Consider the following 21,441-nt stretch of genomic DNA (forward strand, 5'->3'; position numbering starts at 1 on the left):
GCCTATGAGGGGAGGGGCACCCAGTAAGGGGAAGGGGTCCGCCCATGAGGGGAGGCTGCAGAGTCGATGGCCGGTAATTCCATTCCATTGAGTGGTAGTAGTGGTGTAGTGGTAGTAGTGGTGTAGTGGTAGTAGTGGTGTTGTAGTAATGGTTGTAGTAGTAGTGGTGGTGTTGTAGTCGTAGTGGTGTTGGTGTTGTAGTAGTCGTGGTGTGGTAGTAGTGGTGTTGTAGTAGTAGTGTAGTAGTAGTGGTGTTGTAGTAGTGGTGGCGTAGTAGTAGTGGTGTTGTAGTAGTAGTGGTATTGTAGTGGTAGTGGCGTTGTAGTGGCGGCAGCATCAGCAAAGTGACCAGCAGTGAGAGAGATGCCAATGTCGAGAAGAGTCTGTTGTAGTAGTGTAGTAGTAGTGGTGGTGTAGTAGTGTAGTAGTAGTGGTGTTGTCGTAGTAGTGGTATTGTAGTGGTAGTGGCGTTGTAGTGGCGGCAGCATCAGCAAAGTGACTAGCAGTGAGAGAGATGCCAATGTCGAGAAGAGTCTGTTGTGGTGGTGTAGTAGCTGGCGACCACGAGAGGGCCTTCACATGGGGGAGGGAGACTTCACCAGGCGTTGCTGTTCCTCCGTTGAAGGAGCCCCCAGACTGGCAGCGCTTCGTTATTTCATCCATAGTTTGAATTGCATTGCCACAACCGCACTAGAGTGCTAATTCATCTCTAGAAATTTGTTCAGTTTTTTCATTACATTTTTCATTTATTAGGTATAGCCCTGTGAGCCATTCGGCTCTTGAATCGGGTGCAACCGCAACAAACAAAACATGAACAAGAAAACATCTTAAAGTGACTATATGACTAAGTGCAAACATAAAATCCAGGAAAAGACAGCAAACTATTGCAGAAAAAGCACTGTACACCAACGCTGTGTGCAAAAATCCCAGTGGGATGCAAGTCAAACAACAACAACAACCACAAGACAACTTAGACTAAGGCCGTCAGTCTTACTTCGTACTACAACAATCAAACATGGCCAAACCAAAAAACTTTTCGAAATCACCTAAATAAAGCCATGAAAGCAATGAAACAGTGATCATAGGAACTGTGACGGAATTATCACAATAAACGACATAAACAACATGTAATAACCAAAACCCTGCAGCCATAGCTGGCTGATGATTTCGTATGGCCAATGAAAATCCACATCAGTAATACCCCGAATTACGTCTCCCACGCGTATCTCCTTTGTGTGGGGTATTAAGAGTTTTACCAAATCGTCAGGTGGTGCTGCAGCGTTGGCAGGAACGCGCACGCAAAACTAGCAATTACCTGCGAAACGTCGTACTCTGATTGTAAATGTTGTGGCTTGGCTCTCCAACACACAACCCGATGTGCTTTAAACTATTGCCATTGTAGTGCGTATTTAATGTGGCGCTGCACTCTGATGTTGTAGGAGAAAACATTTATTAAAAAGCCTATTTAATTAAGTAGAACGTGTTGTCTATATTTATTTAAAGTTGCGCATTTTGATGTGACGTCACATTTCTCAAAACCCCCCACCTCGTCACACATCGTCACAAATGTCTGACCCCCCCCCCCCCCTAGGTGCGTGACGTCATTTATGGTCGGCCCCTAAGCAGAAATGTAGATACCACTGACTTATGTGTGTATGGGGGGGGGGGGTCTACTGACAATGCACACATAGGAAACGGGGGTGGGGGATGAAGCCTCGATAATAATTTGTCTACATTGGCCTTCAAATGAGTCAGATTGTCCGGCGGTGGACTATCTGTTTGCTTAAACACGTTAATATGATTAATCCTTGATCGTTTCTGCGTGGATTAAATATCGGCCGTTCTATAGGATTGGAGGGGGGGTCAAGTTTTGATAGATTTTTGCGTTCCTACTAAATGGATGGCCCCATACTACTAACTTGTCTGTAGGGTGTGTATGTGTATATGCCTACAAAATACATTTATTTTTGGGAGGGGGTCGACAATTTGTTGTTAACCTATTGGATAAACGTGTTACCCACACATCTGTGGGGGGGGGGGGGGTCCACTTTCGATAACTTTTTGATTCAGGGCGCCTAATTTAGTTGACGGATAAACGTTAGGAACGCCGGGCTTTTTATAATACATTTTATTTCGTGAGTTTTGTGAAAAAAAAGTTTTCACAGTAGGAGGCGATATTGCTATGTGTAATTTGCAGATACTTTGTGTATTTTTATTTTTTTAAATTTGCATTGGGATGTTTTACCATTAGTAGTACTCGTTGCTATAGGAGGAAACCCGAAGGAGCCAAAGGATACCCAAGCAGAACAGGACATACATATTGCACACAAAAATGCGGGAATCGAGCCCAGGCCCTTTTTGCTGTGATGTCTTGCCCATGCCAACTTATTGTGCTTGTTCACTCATCCATGTGTTGATCTCCGTGTCCGAGTGTAAAATAAAAGGCATTGGTTGATTAAGCCTAATGAATAGCAAATATCTTCATCCTGCAGTTGATAGAGAATGACTGATGGCGATGAATATGTACAGCAGTGCTTACCAACTCCAGTTCTTAACCCACCACGGTGGCGAGATGTTCACTACCTCGCCTGGTATACAGGAGGTCGTGGGTCCGATCCTGACCCTTTCACCTGTATATTTGGAGTTTGCGTGTCTCTCTCCCAGTGGTGACGTGGATTTTTTTCTCTGGGTCCTCCGTGTTTTTACTTCAACATTCAGAGTATTTGGCCACTTCGTTGAGCTATCGTTTGTGGCTAGGTCGCTTCTGAAAAATAGCTACAGTATGCAACTCAGTGGACCTTGCCCTGTGAATTAAAAACGTTTTAGTTTCGTTATAATAGTTTTTTTTTACCCTTTTATCTGGCAACAAAACTGACACCTTTTTTACAAGGAGTCATGTTTGCATTGACCACAATACCTGCAGTCGGAATGCAAACAAAAAAATAACTCTGATAATGTATGCACTGTCCTTGAAATTGATTGGTCCACACCCGAGACAGCTTTCCTTAGAGCCTAGTCTCACATGGTATTGGACCAGATGACGCCAAAAGGCGCACAACGCAAAGACAATGCACCATCAGAGTATGAGAGCTCGGGGTAAGAAAATTGAGAAAAAAAGGTGTCAGTTTTGTTGCCAGGTAAAAGGGTAAAAAAAACAATTATCATATTTTGCTACTGGCAAATGAGGTTGCAATGGCGTTTTAGTTTCGTTAAATATTTTCGTGATCACCAGCCCTGCAGTTGCGTTTTCTTGCCTCAATGAATCACACGTGGGATTGAGTCCCTCCCTTGTTAGTGGCATAAAGTCGGGGGCACAGCTTTACAGCGTATGGCTCTGCCCAAGAAATGGGAGGACAGCTTCCCCTGAGAGTTTATGGTTTCCAGGATATATGGAGGGTTCGGTTTGGTGGGCAAGTTGGCAATATTGAAAAAGCCTGCGAATGTGTACTCAACTCTGCCCATAGTACATGAGCCCATGTCTGATATTTCACTGATCGGTATCACTCGAGGTGGCATAACTATACTGGTGCCAAGTTTTTCGCGTGGCTAATAAGTCAATAATGTGATAGCTGCTTGAAATTAATGGGGTTATCAAATAATCTAATTTTATCATCCATATAAATACATCGCTACTGCTAAGGTTTTGCTACCTAAGGTGGTACTGTACCAATTTCTGTGGACTATAAACTTTCGGGAATTAAACAAAATAAACCAGACACCGAGACAATTGCTCAATTGAACTTGGGCTATCTTGAAGGCGATGTTTGGATTTCGAACATTTCAGTAATACGGTAATCAAGGAATAAATATAAAGTTCCAGTAATTGCAATGATTGCAAACTGAAGAAAACATGCAATGTTTGTAAACGAGAAATTGGGAGCACGTGGCGTTACTGTGGAGATGAGACTGTGTGAGAGATGACTCAGAAAGCGGGCATCGCTTCGTGGGACAAACACTCCAAATATAAATTTAATTGCAGCGTTACTGCCAATTGTAAATACGCTCAGTTACGGGTGACATTTAATTAGCATGTGTGCATTTATTCAAATGCATTACTAAATAATATAAGTGCACAGAAAGCAATTGTAAATTATTGTATTGTTTAAATGTAACTGAGGGCGGATTGAAAGTGGTAAGCACTCAACGAGTATGAGTCAGTCTGTCGCTCAAAATATGTTAAGAGTGTTTGACAATGATGTCTGCGGCACGGTTGTATGCTCTTTAATCGCGTTTTAACCATCTTAAATGACATTGGTACTACATTTGTCTTGTCGCAATAGGTAGTTGTTTTATGATTCAGTAGTTTAAAATGTTAACCGAGGGATAATTTAAAATTACCAATTTAAAATGGGCCAGCAGTAAATGAGATCGCCCATAAAGGAACATAGTTTAACGGTAAACGGTATTTATGAAAGTACATGGATCTATATTCTTGGTTCTTTCGGTAAAGTCACGTAGAAGGGAAATAATGAAATAATATAAATATTTAAACAATAAAAATTCTCAAGACGTTTCGACTGCAACACAAGCAATCATCATCAGGTGTGAAATCCACAGCAAGAAAATTTGATGATGATTGCTTGTGTTGCAGTCGAAACGTCGTCAGAATTTTTTTTGTTTTATATTTATATTATTTTATTATTTCCCTTCTACGTGACTTTACCGAAAGAACCAAGAATATGAATCCCTGCAGTCACGAAAACTTTAAATAAAAATGTAGTACATGGATCTATTAAGACGCAGCACATTTACCGGTTGTGAAGCCATTGTTTCTGTTCAGCAGCAATCTCTGCTAAAGGAAACGGTACAATTGACAACAAGCAGGAGGACTGTGCCCCATTCGCTGCACACACAAATACGTTTGGCCTCATTATTAAGTTCAACTGCTTTTATTGTTAGCAAGCCAAACCTCAGTTACTGCAGGACAGGCGCACGTTGTGGTGACAAACCTTGGGCGATTTAAATTCTGCAAGATCTTATCACGTACACTTCACATTCTTAGTACAATACGAGTAAAAACAATATTAAAAATCATCCGGAAATAAAATTAAGACGGTCGAAGCGCATATCTGCATGGCGTCGGTGGTTGCAATGCGGTCTCCTTGGCTTTGCTCTAATGTGCAAATATCCACTTGGCATCAGCAACACGAACACAACAGAGCCCTGTTTGATCCACCCCAACTCCACAACAGTGATGGGAAGCCAGAAATGAGGGCATGGTGCTTTGTCTGCCCTTGGTAGTCATAACACGATGAGGCCGCTTGGCCGCTCATGTGAACCAACATGAACACGCATGGCGATCGGAACAAACCTCCTGGTTACACCAGCCTACAGGAGATTATTGTGTCCGTCCGTCGTGCAGGAGGGGCTGGGTGGGGGGTGGGAGGGGTGGGGGTGGGGCTGGTCACCCAGTGGTGCCCTTATAAAACTCAACGTTTAACCTACTCACGCCGGCTTGTGCCCGCCCTCACAGTCGAGCATATTTGCGGAATACACCACGCCGCCGTTGACCCTGGCCATTGACCGAGCAACCCAACGTTCCTACCAGCTCCCTCCGCAGGAATGTTGTTATGTGTGGCGGGTTAGAAAATTAGGAATGTTCTGCAAAACTCGGGATAACCCACATTAAATTTCAGTAGAAAATACATTATTTCATTGAATCGCCTGACGATCCATTTTTGATAGATTTGATTGTGTCACTTACCCGAAAGATGGCCGCACAAATAACCCCAATAATTTACTTACTTCGACCACCTAATTCACTTACTGTCAACTAAAATCCTACTACTTTCTGGACAATACGCTTTTGTGGGTTATTGTGTTTTTCCAGAACACCCCCCTCAAATTGACGAGGCAACAGCACTACTTGCTCAGGTTATAACTGCGCAAATGTAGGAATACGATTGCAGGTCTGGGACCAAAGCTTTGTGGGTGCATGAGCAGTCTTGTAAGAGATGAAGTGGATCAACACATTCGACTCACTGTGACATCATTAAGTCACGCTCTGGGTGTTTAAAGTGTCCCGTAGAAGATGGCCATTAGTGGCACAACAAGTGATGCTCTTTCGCAAAGTGATAACAGTCAGTGAACAAAATACTTGTGAAAAACACATTTATACAGATTAAGGCAATGTCTTTTCTGTATATTCCGAAAAATAAGGCTTCACAAAGTTTGGAAGCAAATACCTCCACGTGCTACCTTGCTACAAAACACAAAGTCGAATATAAACCAACAGCTGCAGGTTTTGTGCTGTGCTCATTCTACAACTGATTTCCTTGTGATCCACAACAATTAAGTGTATATCCCTGTCCATCACAATTATACTTTCTGTCTATACAATGGTCTTTCTTGGTCTTAAAATGACAACACAATGAATAACCCTTTTTGCAAATAAAAATACAAGATTTCACTAAAAACTACACATTAGGTAAGTGCTTTTAAGCTGGAGTCGTTGGTAAACAGATGATTATAATCACCATATCAGGCACGGTGGATAAAAAAAAAACCTCATCAGTTTGGTGTGAACATCACACCAACACATTACCAGTTGCTTTAGGCAGGCTACAAGGGTTACATGGCAATACACGAAGCAGTTAGTCCTAGGGCAGGCTTTCTTATTCTATAGCCACAAGATAATGCGCACATTGTTAACAAAACTAATTTAGAGAAAGCCACTTTTTATCTGTGCATATAAAAACGAAATAACTGCGGACTCAAGAGGTAGCAACGCCAAAATTGTCAGCAGTATATTTAAGTTGCATTGGACTTAAAATCTAAGCAAATTTAAACATAGTTATGCAAACACTTCAGCACACGTTTACCTTTGCACATTTGCCTTTTGCTCATATTATCCTGAAGCGACGACGACAAGGACCATGTTCTTGACTTCAAAAGGTGGCAACATTGTGCCAGTGTAAGTTTGTGAGAATGCCAGGAAGTCAAGCGTTTAGGAGTTGCTATGTCACGGTGCGCGCAGATGACGCACGCAGTCACTGAGGGCATTTACATTATTCAGGACATGTCTGAGAAAACGGCTAGCCGCGAGACGTGCCACCAATTTGTTGAAATAAACCGCCTCACTACAACGCTTCATTCTGACAGTGCATATCAACTTCAAGGACAGTGCATATCATTATCATCATCAGAGTTGTTTCTTTTTGTTTGCATTTTGAAGTGCATTTTTCTCCAAGTTAGTAACTCTGAAATGTGTATCCTCATTGTGAAATGTCCTCAAAATGAGAGTATTTAAATGCCCCGCTTTAAAGTGTGAGAAATTTATCGTGGAGTTCATGAAAATGTAAATCAAACCAGAGCAGCTTGAATCTTCCCAGATAAGTGTAATTTGACGAATTTACACACTGCAGAAGGCTGCATTTCATACCAATGTTGCAGCTTGGGAACAGACATAAACAATCACTTTTGTCATCAATGCAGTGTCAGCTTTTTGTGTTGATGATCAGTACAGAACGTGAGCACCGACTTATTAGGAAAATGTTAGATTTACAAATTAACTGGTATTTCCTTCTCTTCCAATTTTGACATACCAAGTTGAGGGCTTAAGTCAACGGCTCATGTACAGGGTGTGGGAAAGTTGGAATCCCCCAAGCGTGTCGGCCTTGCCCAATAAATGGGCCTGGGGTATCGCTGTGTTACACGCGCTTGGGCTTGCGCTGCCGCGTGCTGTTGCCGTTCTCGTGAAGGTCCCCAGTGCTCCGTGGCTCCATCTTGCCGTTCGCGTGGCTCTCCAGCTTCGGGCGCGAGCCCTGCTTGATGTACGTCTGTGGAGCAAACACCAAGAATTCTTAGTATCGTTCTTTTTACGACTGTTTACCCAGAAGAATCCTCGCGAAGTCTCGTCACTCTTTTTCAGGAAGATCCAGCCAAGTTTAGACAGTAGGGGGGAAATGATTGCTGTGCATATGCCAACTAAGTAAAAAAAAAATTTGACCGTGACGCCGGCACATATTTAGCTACACTTGCGAAGGGCGTCACAGGATCTTTAATGTCCACTGTGAAGGGAACTTAACGTATTTTTAGTTTGGACACCCGTAACATTAACCAGGGTAGAACCACGGGACTTGAACCGTGAGCAAAGTGCGGCAGACGTGCTTCCACTCAACAACGTAAACCGCCCAAAGTGCTGCAGCGAGCAACGGCATGCTCGGGTATTATCTGTAGAAGTCATACATCCGTTGTATTATAAATAAAGTCATTATTTATGAATGGTGAACGCTGATTCTCTTATATTGATTGTACAATGTGTTTTCTCAACGAGGAACATTTTGTGCGAACATCTTAGGAGCCAAGCTCCTCTCTCCTTTCATGGCCGTGCAACAACATATACTTGGCATTCCCTCCCATAGTCTCTTCTTCCCAATGTTCTCAATTCTAGAAGTGTGTTAATTAGCTATCGCGACTTGGATCGTACTGTTTGTAGCTGGCCGCTTGACATTTTTGTCCTTTGGGTCTATGCTTTTGAATAGTGTGTTAAAAAAAAGATACGTACATCTTCCAAAAGCCAACCAATAAATTATCAGTAATTCAATGACAGGCATTCAGGAGAATGTCATTTACTGGGAGAGGGTTTGGACTGTTACATTAGGGTGGGTTTGAGCACAGCTACTACATGTTTCCCATTTATCTTGTTATTGTTGTTATTGTTCAATACGATGATCATTTCCCGAGCCCAAACCATGAGTAAAAATTACCTGGATGTAAAAGTTGGAGAACAGAAGCACCAGTGACATCATATAGGAGATCTGGAACCACAGCCAGCCAACTGGAAACCCACACGGCATCACGATGGCACTCCCCGACTGCACCATTGTCATCACGAACTGGGTCTAAACGAGACCAGGAGCAACACAAAACATACATTTATACAAATCCAGCGTGTATCATCTGAAATTAAGAATCAATAAACTCAAGGTAACTGCAGGCCTAGCCCTGCTAATTCCACTGCTGACAGAAAGGCCTCCACTAAAGGGAGCTCTGGAGAGACCCTCTGGAGGATATTTGGCCCACTCAGCAACCCTGGCCACATGTCTTGGAAGAGCTGGGAGAACCCATACATTGCCCCACCATGAGCAACATACCGATCGACTAACTGTGGTGCCGCCCCCTTTTTATACCGCCGGGTGGACAGAGGCGGGTAGGATTTAAGAAACTTGCACTATTGACACCATGAGACCTCCTTTACCAGTGGCAAAATATAGTAATAGGTTTTTACCCATTCAACTGGTACAAAAACTGCGCTGTCTTTGAGTTGTACGCCTTTTGGCGTCATCTGGTCCAACACCATGTGAGTCTAGGTTCTAAGAAAAGCTGTCTCGGGTGTGGACCAATCAACTTCAAGGACAGTGCATATTATTATCATCATCAGAGTTGTTTCTTTTTGTTTGCATTTTGACTGCTTGTGTTGTGGTTATTGCAAACATGATGCCTTGTATAAAGGTGTGAGTTTTTGTACCAGTTAAAAGGGTAAAAACCTATTACAATTGCACTATTGATTTAACTTCTATGCCAGGAAATCAAACCAGTGACCTCTGGATTGCAAGTCGAACGTCCTAATAATTACACCACGGCAAAAACAGGGTAACATAATTTAAATACAGGTTTTCTTTATTAAATGCTTAAACACCCATGGTATTTGGCATACACATGAATTCTCTTATGTAATGTAATTCTATGCTGCGGATGCATTTACAGTACACATAGCAGCATTGATCATTTATTATCCAATCATCCGTGCAGCAGAGGGCTTCGGATCACTGGACAGGATAATAAATTGTTTACATAATCAAAATTAACTACATGTGCATGCAATATTCACGCTGAGGTTTAACAGTATGCAATAGAACAATTAATGATTCATAGTTACTTTTTGGGTTAGGCCACGTCAAAAATATTACCAAATTTTAGTCATTAAGACCCTCCCACCACTCAACATACCCCAACAAATGAAAATGTCACGTGTACAAGTGACACACATTTTGGCAAGAGCAATATGTGACCTCACCCAAAAGTCCCACTCCAAGAACCTGTGTTTTATATTTACAAAAACGAATGTCAAAGCAAACAGCACGTTAAGGCAGTTTAGTTAGGCGGGTCTACACACATACCAGCTGCGCCTGGGTAATGTAGCGCTTCCACCAGAGGTAGGGCCGCATGACAGGGATGACAGAGAGTCCGTAGTATCCGTACATCAGCACGTGGATGAAACAGTTGAACGTTGCCCCAAAGTACGCTGCAATGCACACCAATGCACGGCATGGTTTTTTTAAACATCAAAATACCTTTGCGAAAAATTGTGCAGGGTTACCGTCCTCTCTTTGGGAAGGAATGTAGTCACCATTAGTACAGTTTCATTCAATTATACAACATAATTTGGATGTAGCGGTTAGATGTGACCGCATCTCAAGATACGGTACAGAAACAGTGGGCATATTTATTTTATACGAAGAAAGTGGCAGCCATTTATAGGCAGAAGAAAAAAGGAAGTTGTTGAGCCTCCACTTGAGCAGCGGTAGAGTCGACAGCATGGATGGCTGGGGGAAGGAAGTTCTCCATACTATGGGGGCAGCAGGGGAGAATAAGGGATCTTCCACTGACAAGTTATCTGAGGGCTCTGACAGAAAAAGCCTTGGTTGCCCAAGTACGGAGAGCACAGACAGGAGTAGAGTGAGATGAGTTGAGTGGGGAGAGGTAGGAGAGTGCGTGGAGGGGAGTAGAGTGAGATGAGAGGGGAGAGTTTGGCAGGGGGCGAGTCAATACAATTCTATATTTTCACAAGCAATTTTAAAATGAGAAAATTGATGTGAATTTCACATTGCAAACAGAAGTGGAATTTAAAGGTCATGAGCTCAAAAACCTCGCTCAGTCAAGTGCTCCGTGGCAGGCATTCGTAGCTTACAGTGTCCGCAGGGCACCCAGTTGAGGACGAACCACCAGATGGTGGGCATGGAGGCATGGTGGTAGACATGCAGCACTGTGACCTGGGTGTTCTTCTTGCGCACAATGAAGAACACCGTGTCCAAGAACTCAATGAGCTTGGAGAGGTAGTAGATCCAGAGTACACGGGCAATCTGTGCAGTGAGAAACAAAAAATCAATCGAATGTATTTTAATGTCACAGTACACAACCCCCTCCACTGGTAAAAGTTTCAAATAGTGCTCGTGTTGTAAATAACTTGAGTGTTTATGACAATGCTATAAACTGTAACAAGGATACACCAACTGGAAAACCCAGCCAACTTGCATAGTTGGCTGGGTTTGCCTGCAAAACAGTTACCTTTCATACTCCTGGTTTAACCGATAGGGACCTGTACATCAATAGTCACAGCTCACATAGTTCAACTCCCATTATCTATTCAGATATCTATTTGTCGAGAAAATATGATGTTGGGAAAATGGCCAAGCGGTAGGAAAAGCAAGATACTGCATGACAATTGAAAGGCGGAGGGAGAGGGTTGCACATAACAGCATGACGAAGAAGAAATATTTAAAAAATTGAACAGGAAGGAAAGAGTCTGAGCCAAGGACCCACAAGTGCGCAGAAAGACTAAAAAGAGTGAGAAAAAGAAATGGGATAGATGAGTATGTACACTGGACACCCATCAATGACTTCCCGCAAACCGACACTGCTGTTGGGTACAAACCAAACACCAGCAGGTGAATCAACTTGTTCTGTACACACGTTTCTATTGTTGGTGGATGTGTTCACAAGGAGAAAATAAATAAAAAATGTCAGCAGCCGTACCCTCATGTCAGCTTCCCCCGCACTGTGCGTGTTCTGGCAGCGCAGGTTGTAGCCCCCTGTCCACACGCCGGCCACGAGCTGCGAGGCACCAACAAGCAACTACTTGTGAGCAACCACGATCATGGAACTTGCAAGCTGCATTCCAGCGATGCGAGGCAGCACCACAGCTTCACTGCAAGTGCAGACCCACCTATTGTTTTGAAGCCCGCTAATTAGAAGCATTTGCAAGAGTAGGTATGGAAGTTCAGGACAAAGTGCTTTAGGTTTCTTTGAACATGGAACGGCTTGATTGCCAGTTGAGAAAACTCCCCCTTTTCACGCCAAGGTGAAATGAATGTATAGTTTTTTTACATCTATGACCAAATCATGTGGAATGTGCCAAATTCCGTCAGACCTTGGATATTAAGCAGGATTGAGCCTAGATGGTGCTTGGAAGAGTGCTCAGTATGCTTACAACAGGTGCTATAGGCTGCTGTGTGACTACGTGCCTCTAAAGGACGTCAGCAACTCACCACACATTTTGTGGGCATTATAAATCGAACTTTGTTATTATTCCATATTACGTTGTGGCAACAGAGGGCAGTGCAGCAAAAATCCTTTGTTGTACTGTACTTCTATCCTCCCATATTTATGTTCCTCATTTTTACCAACCCACACTGGCCGGCGTGGTGAAGTATGGTCAAATAATACACAATCTGCAAGGCGTTGTAGGTTCAAATCCTGCAGGGCTTTTACAAAAGGCTGTACATGTTCCATTTTTTTGCACTCAAAAATGGTTAATATGTCATTCGATGATAGGATTCAGGCAATGAAAGAACAAGATGTAATATGTTTTCATGGTATGATAAACACATTTCACTTGCGTCTTTAAAATCAACATTTTAAAGTACTGTACCGTTTTACAAAATTATTCAAACATGGAGGACATTAAGGAATTCCATTGTATTTTTACAATTTTCTAAGGCATTTGCAAGAAACAAAAAATCCCATGCGCTTATGGGCACTTTGAGGCAGGAATGCATTTCGGCTACAATAAGATGTTGGTGGAGAAAAATATATGAATATACAGTCCACAGAGAGTATTCACTCATTCATTTGGCACCAATGATGTGCTCCATGCCATTAGCCTGACTCCATGCAGACACAATGTAGCCAGAACCCCCCCTGGGTTGCTGGTCGACTGCTACAGCCAAAATCTGTCAGGTTAGAGACCCACAAGGCACACACATGCCGTGCACGAATTGTACCTTCAAACCTAATCCCGCCAGGTGCTAAATGTTCTCTGAAAGCGTTGATTAAACGGACAATAAAATACAACAGTTTACAAAAAAGATTAATTAATGTATGACAGAGTGACCTTTCCTAGGAATTTCATTAAAGCCGTTAATGCGATTTATTAAAATCGTAGTGCATTTTAAAGCGTTGGTAATCTACGATATTTATTAATATTTTGGTTTCATATCGCGACACAAATGGAGTTACTGTAGTATGTGCCTCACTGGGCAGGTCGTGCAATACATTTCATTATCTGTACTCCACGTGTGATGCACACAAAAAAACTAAACTCCGAACAGTGTCTTCCTGGAACACATCACACCACTGTAGACGTGGCGGTGCTTAATTTTCAGCCAATGGTGCAATGACCTACGATTAATGATTCACTACATTGGGTGACGGACATACGATATTGCCATGCGAATCCGAGATACAGCATGGGACATGGCACGCGAGGACATGTTCACTCAACTTGACGCACAGTGACCCAAATCGGAGGACTTTGCTCTTAGCGTCAATGTCACCAAGATAGCCACTATGTGAAAGGGCAGACTTGACTTTCAATGAATTGGACAGGGTATATTAATTGTGGGACCAAGGTTGAAAGACATGCCATCGCCACGCAGCGCCGTACTTTGTATCAATCAGACCACAGAAGAGAAGCCAATCGTAAACGAGTTGTTAACAGAGGTGACAGCAACCTTTGCTGTGGCATCAAGTCGGGCTCATGACATGTCAATTATTTATCAACTAGCTATTTATTTATTGAAACCTACGGTTACTCAATTCATTTTTAAAAAACATTGTATGCTTTGCTCAAGATAGCAGATGGATGATATATGTGATGTCATACAAAGGCTGATTTAAAATTTTGTGTGAAACTTTCTGTTTGGGAGTTAATCCTAATGCATTTAAGCAGAAGAAAAAGAAACAGCTTAACCTTTAGCTATATTCTCTTCCTCCTTTTACGGAAACATCCACAGGGTTGTTAAAGGTCACGCAGTCAACGGCAATACACCTTTTAATTTTAACCAGTTTGGTTTTCTCTCGAAGTACATAACATTAAATTATTTCAGTGATAAGCCTTTTTAATTGTTTTACAACTGATACAATGACAACATAAACCGGTATTTTGCATCATAATTCAAGAGTATGTATGTTACCATCATAACACAGTCATCCTCTTTTTAAAGACACCTGGCATGCAATCACCTGATATGTAAAAATTGTCAATATTAAAACGTGACGTTTTTGGATGGACCTTCAGAGCGAGACAGACCTCATAGAACATGTAGAAGGAGAGGCCAGTGAGCAGCGCATTGTAGACGACCAGCAGCCCCTTAAGCGAAAACGGCTGGCGCTCACGCATCAGCTTGGGCCCAATCGCCACCACCAGCAAGTACACCAGCGTGGACACCAGCGTGGGCAGGTATGAATCCAGCAGCAGCCACCCACGGATGCGCGGGTCTGTTTCCCGCATACGGGGGGTTATTAGCAGGAAAAGGAGTAGTCCCCCTCATTACACAAGTTTGGTTCCAGCTTAGGTTGCCGCAATATGGCGATGGAGCGCTACAATATGTCGTACGACATGAAGTCCACGCAAATCGTACATCGTCCCTTTGGCACGATATTGTCATATCGTGATTATTGTTGTAAATTTTTTGAAACATAGATTTTAAATCCTGACTAAATGTCTGTGAAATAACAACCATTAACATTGACAAGAATTCAAGTAAAACAGGTAGCTGTCTCCCATGAAATGAGTGCTTTGTAAAAGTTTTCTGGATAAAGGACAGTATGGTGGTGATATGACGTCACCGTTTTCTGATAGCATTGTAAGTGTTAGAGATTGTAAAGCGGCAATGATAAGAAGCCCGGAGCCAGACATGTATTGAGTAAAAGGGAATTGAAGATCTTTTAATCTGTATTTGCATTGGAAGCACTGCCAAGCACAAACTCAATACAATAAAAATGGAAAATACAATTTTAAAGTTATGGAAAGCTGATATCACAGCAATCGTCGTATTGTGAAATTTAATATCGGATTTAATGTCGTGATATAGAAGACAGTGTGCTTGTGTGGGGGATTATTGGCACATGCCTGGAAGTTTATTGGCTTTGATGACGATGCTAATGGCATAAATCATATTAATACATTTTATTTTCATAACTTTATTAAATAAGTGGATGGATTGGTTCTCTTTGGGATAATGAACGTGTAGGTATGTTCAGTGGCAATTTAGAGACCTAATCCCCAGGGCAGCCTGTTGAGAAGATTATAAAGGCAAGCGCCGAGCAATTCAAAGTTGGAAAATTATGTAAAGGTCCTTCAGAAACCAAACACAATTCGAGGTAATGGATTGGGGCAATGGTTTTGACACGCTGATGAACCCAGCGTTTTTTAGCATGCTGCTGGAGACGGCAACGAATTAAAAGCCTCACCGCGTGGTCCGATTTTGTCGTCCAGCATCTTTGTCAGTGCTGTGTCCAGTGCCTCCATTGTTCCTTCAGCCTACAACACACAACACATTCAGTGAGCATAAGCACAGCACTGTAGATTTGGCACACTCCTTGCACACCTATCGAGTACGATGTCATGGCCAGAACACAGACAAACTTCGTTACTTGTCAGTGCTCATCTATATGTTGTCATCCATTAAAGCAATGTTGTCCCATGACTGATATATTTCTAGATGCACTATGTTAAGCTAGAAGCTGTCAAGTGGGTAATCAAGAGACTGATAATACATTTACCTAATTCTAATCATAGTACAGTGATCCATCTTCGCCAAACATTCAGCTCTGTTATTGTTTTGATATCTAAAAGGTAAAAATTGAATGTAGTAAATGCCATTTTTATAAAGGAATTCTGTGATCGTTTGCCCTTTAGCCTACAGTACTGTACACAAAACTATTGGCCAGCCCAACGTTGGAGTAGACTTGATTCAAGAACGTTGTCCTGATTTTGCTAACGGTGTAATATCATGAGACAAAAAGTAGCCAATCGGAACTGTGGAAGAGCTGTGAAAGAGCAGTGCAACCATTCGTGTCGTTTTAATAATGGTCCATCGAAGCGGAAAATTGACAACTACTTCTGAAATGCCTTCAAATGACCTCTGCCCCACATAGTTGGGGACAACCCTTCCCCACCCATTCTGCCACTGACCAATCGGAGGCACGTGCGTTGTTACTTCAAAAAAGACAGACATACATGTCCATGCTCGCAAAACTGTTTTGTACAGGCCAACCACTCATAAGAACCAACTTTGCTTAACGTTGTGCTGATGAAGTTGAGTCATGCCATGTTCACTCTAACATGCAGGGTGTGCTTGTCTTGGCCGCATATGTTGTGGGAAAGTTGTCAATGTGTATCAGATGACTGCAGCCGCCAGCACTCACTCTTGTGAAAGCCAAAGCCAATGCTAGCACGCGCTTACAATTAGGTGCGGTCCATACCACAATCAAGACAAAAAAGATGTGATGTTTGATTGGAGCGAATTGAATGTAATGCCCAAACAAGCATACAGCACGATCGTGCCTATGAGCAAATCAGACACAATATACTCCCCAATTTTCTCATATCTAGGAAGCTAAGCATGCTTCAGTCTGGACAATGCTTGGATGGTTGACCACCATGCACGTGGGTTGTGCAGCAAAGATCCACTCTCGTTCAGCACTCCCCCTCAAACTTCACAGACCTGGATGGTCAAATTATCTTCACGGCAGAGGTCGCAAACGGGTTTTGATTCCTTACCCGTACCCGTACCCGGCCGCACCAGGGTCGCAAACGGGTACCCGTACCCGGCCGTACCCGTACCCTACCCATACCCGGCCGGGTACGGGTAGGGTACGGGTAGGGTACGGGTATCGGGTGCCTGATTGCGACCTCTGGGATGAAGCCATGTTGCAGGCGCGGGTGGGTTGATTCTAGGAACTTGAATTGTGAGAAGAGACAAGACGTTGGGAAATGAGTGACAAACGGTGACTCACCGGTGACTCACGGCCTACCCGTACCCGTACCCGGCCGCACCAGGGTCGCAAACGGGTACCCGTACCCGTACCCGGCCGGGTACGGGTAGCCGGGTATCGGGTAGGGTACGGGTATCGGGTACCCGGTTGCGACCTCTGCCTCACGGCCCACAAGGCGTAGGGAGGCCCTCATCCAGCAGTGGATTGACAAACGCGGGTTACAACTTGTACAATACTGCACAAGTAATGCCAGTCTCCTGTGATCGATGTAATTAATTGCCAACACCTGAATATAACACCTAGCCTTTAATAAAGGCGCAGTATGCACTGGGGTACAGCTACCGTACTGTAAAATAATTGGGAGCAATGCCATCTCCTGGAAAATATGTAACAATCCCCAAGCCACATCCTCCCTCCGATCAGTTCATAATATGCCCACGCACGAAACAACCACAAATGTGCCAGCACAGATAGCAGGTCGTGTTGCGGGAATGTACGAGTGTGTCACATTACACGTTCCATTAAATCTGCGGCGGTAGATTTCGTGTCACCACCACCACCATCATCATCACCCATGTTTAATCCACTGCTGGATGAAGGCCACCTCAAGCTGTCCCAATCCCATCTCGATTCTGAGATATAATCCAATTAGCACTTGCGCACAATCCGATTTAAAGCGCCACCTCCTCAATTAGACGTCCCGGCAGGTTCCATTGCTCCATCGCCACTGTCATTATTCTTGTCCTTGTAATGATGCCATTAACCAAATTTAACGTACATATATTTTCTTTTTCACAAATTTATATACCATGATAGAATTACAACTCTGAAAGGTTGCATTGTACGGTAGTGTACTGGCTTGTATATAAATAAGTTAAGGACCTGTGGGCCAGTCACGAAATAACATCTTGAGTGAAGATTTCCCTGAATTGATATTGATCTCAATGGGAGAAAAGGTAATATTTATACTTGCACTTAAAGTTGCGTTATTCAACCTTGCAGTGGTAATGCTACCTAGGTTACCGTGGGGCGCATTGCAGGGTATTAGGTAATATGTCCTTAAGAGGCAAAAGCATGGAGAAATGACCCATGACTCTGGCTCGCAACGCAGTTCAAAATCAGCAAGAGCACCTCCAGAGAAAGCATGAGGAATACATCCATCTTCCTTCCCATGTGTCAAACATTCACTCAATAAAAGAAAACCCCACAAAATGTAAGCTGAAGAGTGTTTTGATTCTTACAACAAATTTTACATTTTGGCCTTGAATCATGAATTCTAACAGAGAGCATATTCCATGACACAATGCAGTCATTTCAAAGCAGACAAATGTCATTCAATCCCACCATCATCCCACTTGGCAGATCACCGATATTGATGTACCCTTCAACACAGTACTGTACCATTCTTTTGCAGTAAAAAGTGTGAAATACGTCAGTGCAGTATCGTGCTTTTTAGCAAAGCCGTATAAATTTGTGGACCACACTGCCACGGTCAGGTTCAATGGGCAGGTTTGCATGTGGTGGGGTAAAGTGTGAGTACTCTCACTTCTTTCAAGACTCCTGGCCAGTGCAGAAGAGAGGCCAAATAACCTCTGTAGGAATTCGCTCCAGTCTCGACCTCCCTCGAGAAGTTAACGGCCCTTCCGCCAGCAGTTAGCATGAGCAGGCAATTGCAGGGCTGCGTCTTTATCTCTCACCGTGGACACTTGCGGTGTGTGTGTGCATATTGCACGCGTTCAGGCCCTTGGTCAATTCACTGCTGGATGAAGCTGCCTCATTATTTGACCATACTTCACCATGGCTGTGGTGCATATAAGCACGGTGCAACACGTGTAATACAGAATTGACGTGGACGAGTCGTCTGGTTGGGAATAACACAATAATTATAGAAAGACAACATTGTGTACGGCATTCTGCCTCGACCTTCAAATGCAGTGGCAGGTGGTGGTGATGGAAAGCGGATGAAACTGCTTTTGAGCATGGGTTTACACCATACAAACAACACGTGAGCATTGCCAACACACGCAAAAAACTAGTCATCCACCACCCACAGTCTACAACACACGGGGCAGAATGCCAGAAAATAATTTGACCAAAAATGACCACGAAGGTTTTTGTTTTTTTGGGGGGGGGCCTTGTTTTATGTTTGTAAATGTACAAATTGGCTTTTCTTTGATGAGCAAATGATAACACATCATCTACAGTATTTCGGTAATTAACTAAATTATTACCCAATTACGTTCATTAGCCATTACCATAGTTACCGTGTTGTGATGTAAAAAGGGATTAAGCCTGGCTCGGTTAAAGGTGGTGGTGGTGCTGATTTACAACGACCACGTGAATCCAAGTAATCGCTGTTCTGTTAAAACGTCGTAAATTATAATGATGTATGTACGATATCAGCAATACTACACACACACGCTGCTATAACGGCTTGCTACAGTATATATATTTAATTCACGCGACAGTAGAACACTGAATTAATATAACATTTAATCTCGCAAAAGCAAATGCGCTGGTTTTGCTGGTGGCTCTCTCACCAGAAGGCGACGACTCCAGATGAACGAGACGGAGTCGATGAGGACGATGCCGACAGTGATGAAGATGATGTAGATGATGGCTGGAACGCCTTGAGGAGGAGCTACTTAGAGGAGGAGGAGGAGGCTTGGTGGTGGTGATGATGATGATGGGGAGGAGGAGATGATGGAGATTTGTCCGGTAGCTGCCTCCACCCACCGCCGCCCGTGCTGTGTGGCGCGGGGGAGAAGGGGATGGAGCTGGGGGTAGAGAGTGACCTGCAGTAACCCCGGGGTCCCGCCTCTTACAACGGGAGGGAGGCAATGTGGGGAGCTGGGATACACGTGGTGTAGAGAGGGGGTAGGGGGAGCTGGGATACACGTGGTGTAGAGAGGGGGTAAGGGCTGTGGGGAGCCGGGATACACGTGGTGTAGAGAGGGGGTAGGGGAGCTGGGATACACGTGGTGTAGAGAGGGGGTAAGGGCTGTGGGGAGCCGGGATACACGTGGGGTGTAGAGAGGGGGTAGGGGGAGCTGGGATACACGTGGTGTAGAGAGGGGGTAGGGGGAGCTGGGATACACGTGGTGTAGAGAGGGGGTAGGGGGAGCTGGGATACACGTGGTGTAGAGAGGGGGTAGGGGGAGCTGGGATACACGTGGTGTAGAGAGGGGGTAGGGGGAGCTGGGATACACGTGGTGTAGAGAGGGGGTAGGGAGAGCTGGGATACACGTGGTGTAGAGAGGGGGTAGGGGGAGCTGGGGCACACGTGGTGTAGAGAGGGGGTAGGGGGAGCTGGGATACACGTGGTGTAGAGAGGGGGTAGGGGGACCTGGGATACACGTGGTGTAGAGAGGGGGTAGGGGGAGCTGGGATACACGTGGTGTAGAGAGGGGGTAGGGGCTGTGGGGGACCTGGGTTTGCACGTGGGGTGCAGAGGGGAGCTGGGATACACGTGTGGCATACAGATTGAATGAGGTCTGTTATAGGACCTGGATGGCACGTGGGCTATAGAGGGGACAAGGAGAGCTGCATTTTACGTGGAGTATTATCGAGGGAATAAGGACCCGGAGGGTGACTGGGTTTTCACACGTGGGGCTACAGAGGGGAGTTTAAAGATGAAGGCGTTGGGGCTTGGGGGAGACGAGGCGGGGGGGCGGCAGCAGCAGGCGTCACGCGCAGGGTGTGCCGGGAAACTGGACCCGGCGCACGTGGTTGCAGACGCTGCTGGTTCTGTATAGGGGAAACCGGTGTGGCACACAACACACACACACGTGTTGCTGTAACACACAACACACACACATGTTGTGTGTTACAGCAACACGTGTGTGTGTGTGTTGTGTTACATTCCATGGTGATTTTTTTTTTATTTCGATGTGCTAACATTAATGCTGTAGTTTTTATATGGATTCTAGATTTGAAACTTTAGTGACTGCAAGGATTCATACTCTTAGGTTTTTTCGGTAAAGTCACGTAGATAAAAATAAAAAATAATAGAAATATTGTGATTTATAATTGTATATGGATATCAGAAACTCAGTTCGACATGACGATACAACCATAATGGAAGGTTTTTTGTCGGTTAGATCGCGAAAATGTGTCGTTAAACCCGCCACCACCCGACACAGCCAATTAGTAGTAAGGTTTGTCACGTAAACAGAACGTGGCCAATTCGTTAAACGTAAAGCAGCACTCCGGTGTGTTGGAGAGCAAATCCACAAAGTTCACACTGACGATACCAGCTCTTTTCGATTTAAAGCTTTCGTGATTGCAGGGATTCATATTATTGGTTCTTTCGGTAAAGTCACGTAGAAGGGAAATAATAAAATAATAAAAATAAAACATAATAAAGTAAAATTCTCACGACGTTTCGGCCACAACACAAGCAGCCGTCCTCAGGTGAAGACAGAGCTGTCTGAAAGACAA

At 43.9% G+C, this 21,441-nt stretch overlaps 1 protein-coding gene across 1 annotated transcript; it reads right to left on the bottom strand.

The window, feature by feature from the left end:
• Positions 1-4,870: 4,870 nt before the first annotated feature.
• Positions 4,871-19,763, bottom strand: ELOVL5 (ELOVL fatty acid elongase 5). The gene is made up of 8 exons (XM_078875107.1): positions 19,542-19,763; positions 15,475-15,544; positions 14,312-14,499; positions 11,758-11,835; positions 10,913-11,084; positions 10,122-10,246; positions 8,709-8,843; positions 4,871-7,778 (listed from the first exon to the last, which is right to left on the bottom strand). Exons 2-8 carry the CDS (start codon positions 15,530-15,532, stop codon positions 7,650-7,652), a joined length of 885 nt encoding a protein of 294 aa, XP_078731233.1. The 5' UTR covers positions 15,533-15,544; positions 19,542-19,763; the 3' UTR covers positions 4,871-7,649.
• Positions 19,764-21,441: the final 1,678 nt, after the last annotated feature.

The sequence above is a fragment of the Lampetra fluviatilis genome, chromosome 2, assembly GCF_964198595.1.
Source record: "Lampetra fluviatilis chromosome 2, kcLamFluv1.1, whole genome shotgun sequence".
Lineage (NCBI taxonomy): Eukaryota > Metazoa > Chordata > Hyperoartia > Petromyzontiformes > Petromyzontidae > Lampetra > Lampetra fluviatilis.

Coding starts and splice junctions, on each gene's coding strand:
- ELOVL5 (XM_078875107.1), bottom strand. CDS start 15,532: ATGGAGGCACTGGACACAGCACTGACAAAGATGCTGGACGACAAAATC. Junction 11,085..11,757: donor CGGGGGAAGCTGACATGAGG/GTACGGCTGCTG, acceptor CTCACTGCACAG/ATTGCCCGTGTACTCTGGAT. Junction 10,247..10,912: donor CTGGGTGCCCTGCGGACACT/GTAAGCTACGAA, acceptor TGTGCATTGCAG/CGTACTTTGGGGCAACGTTC.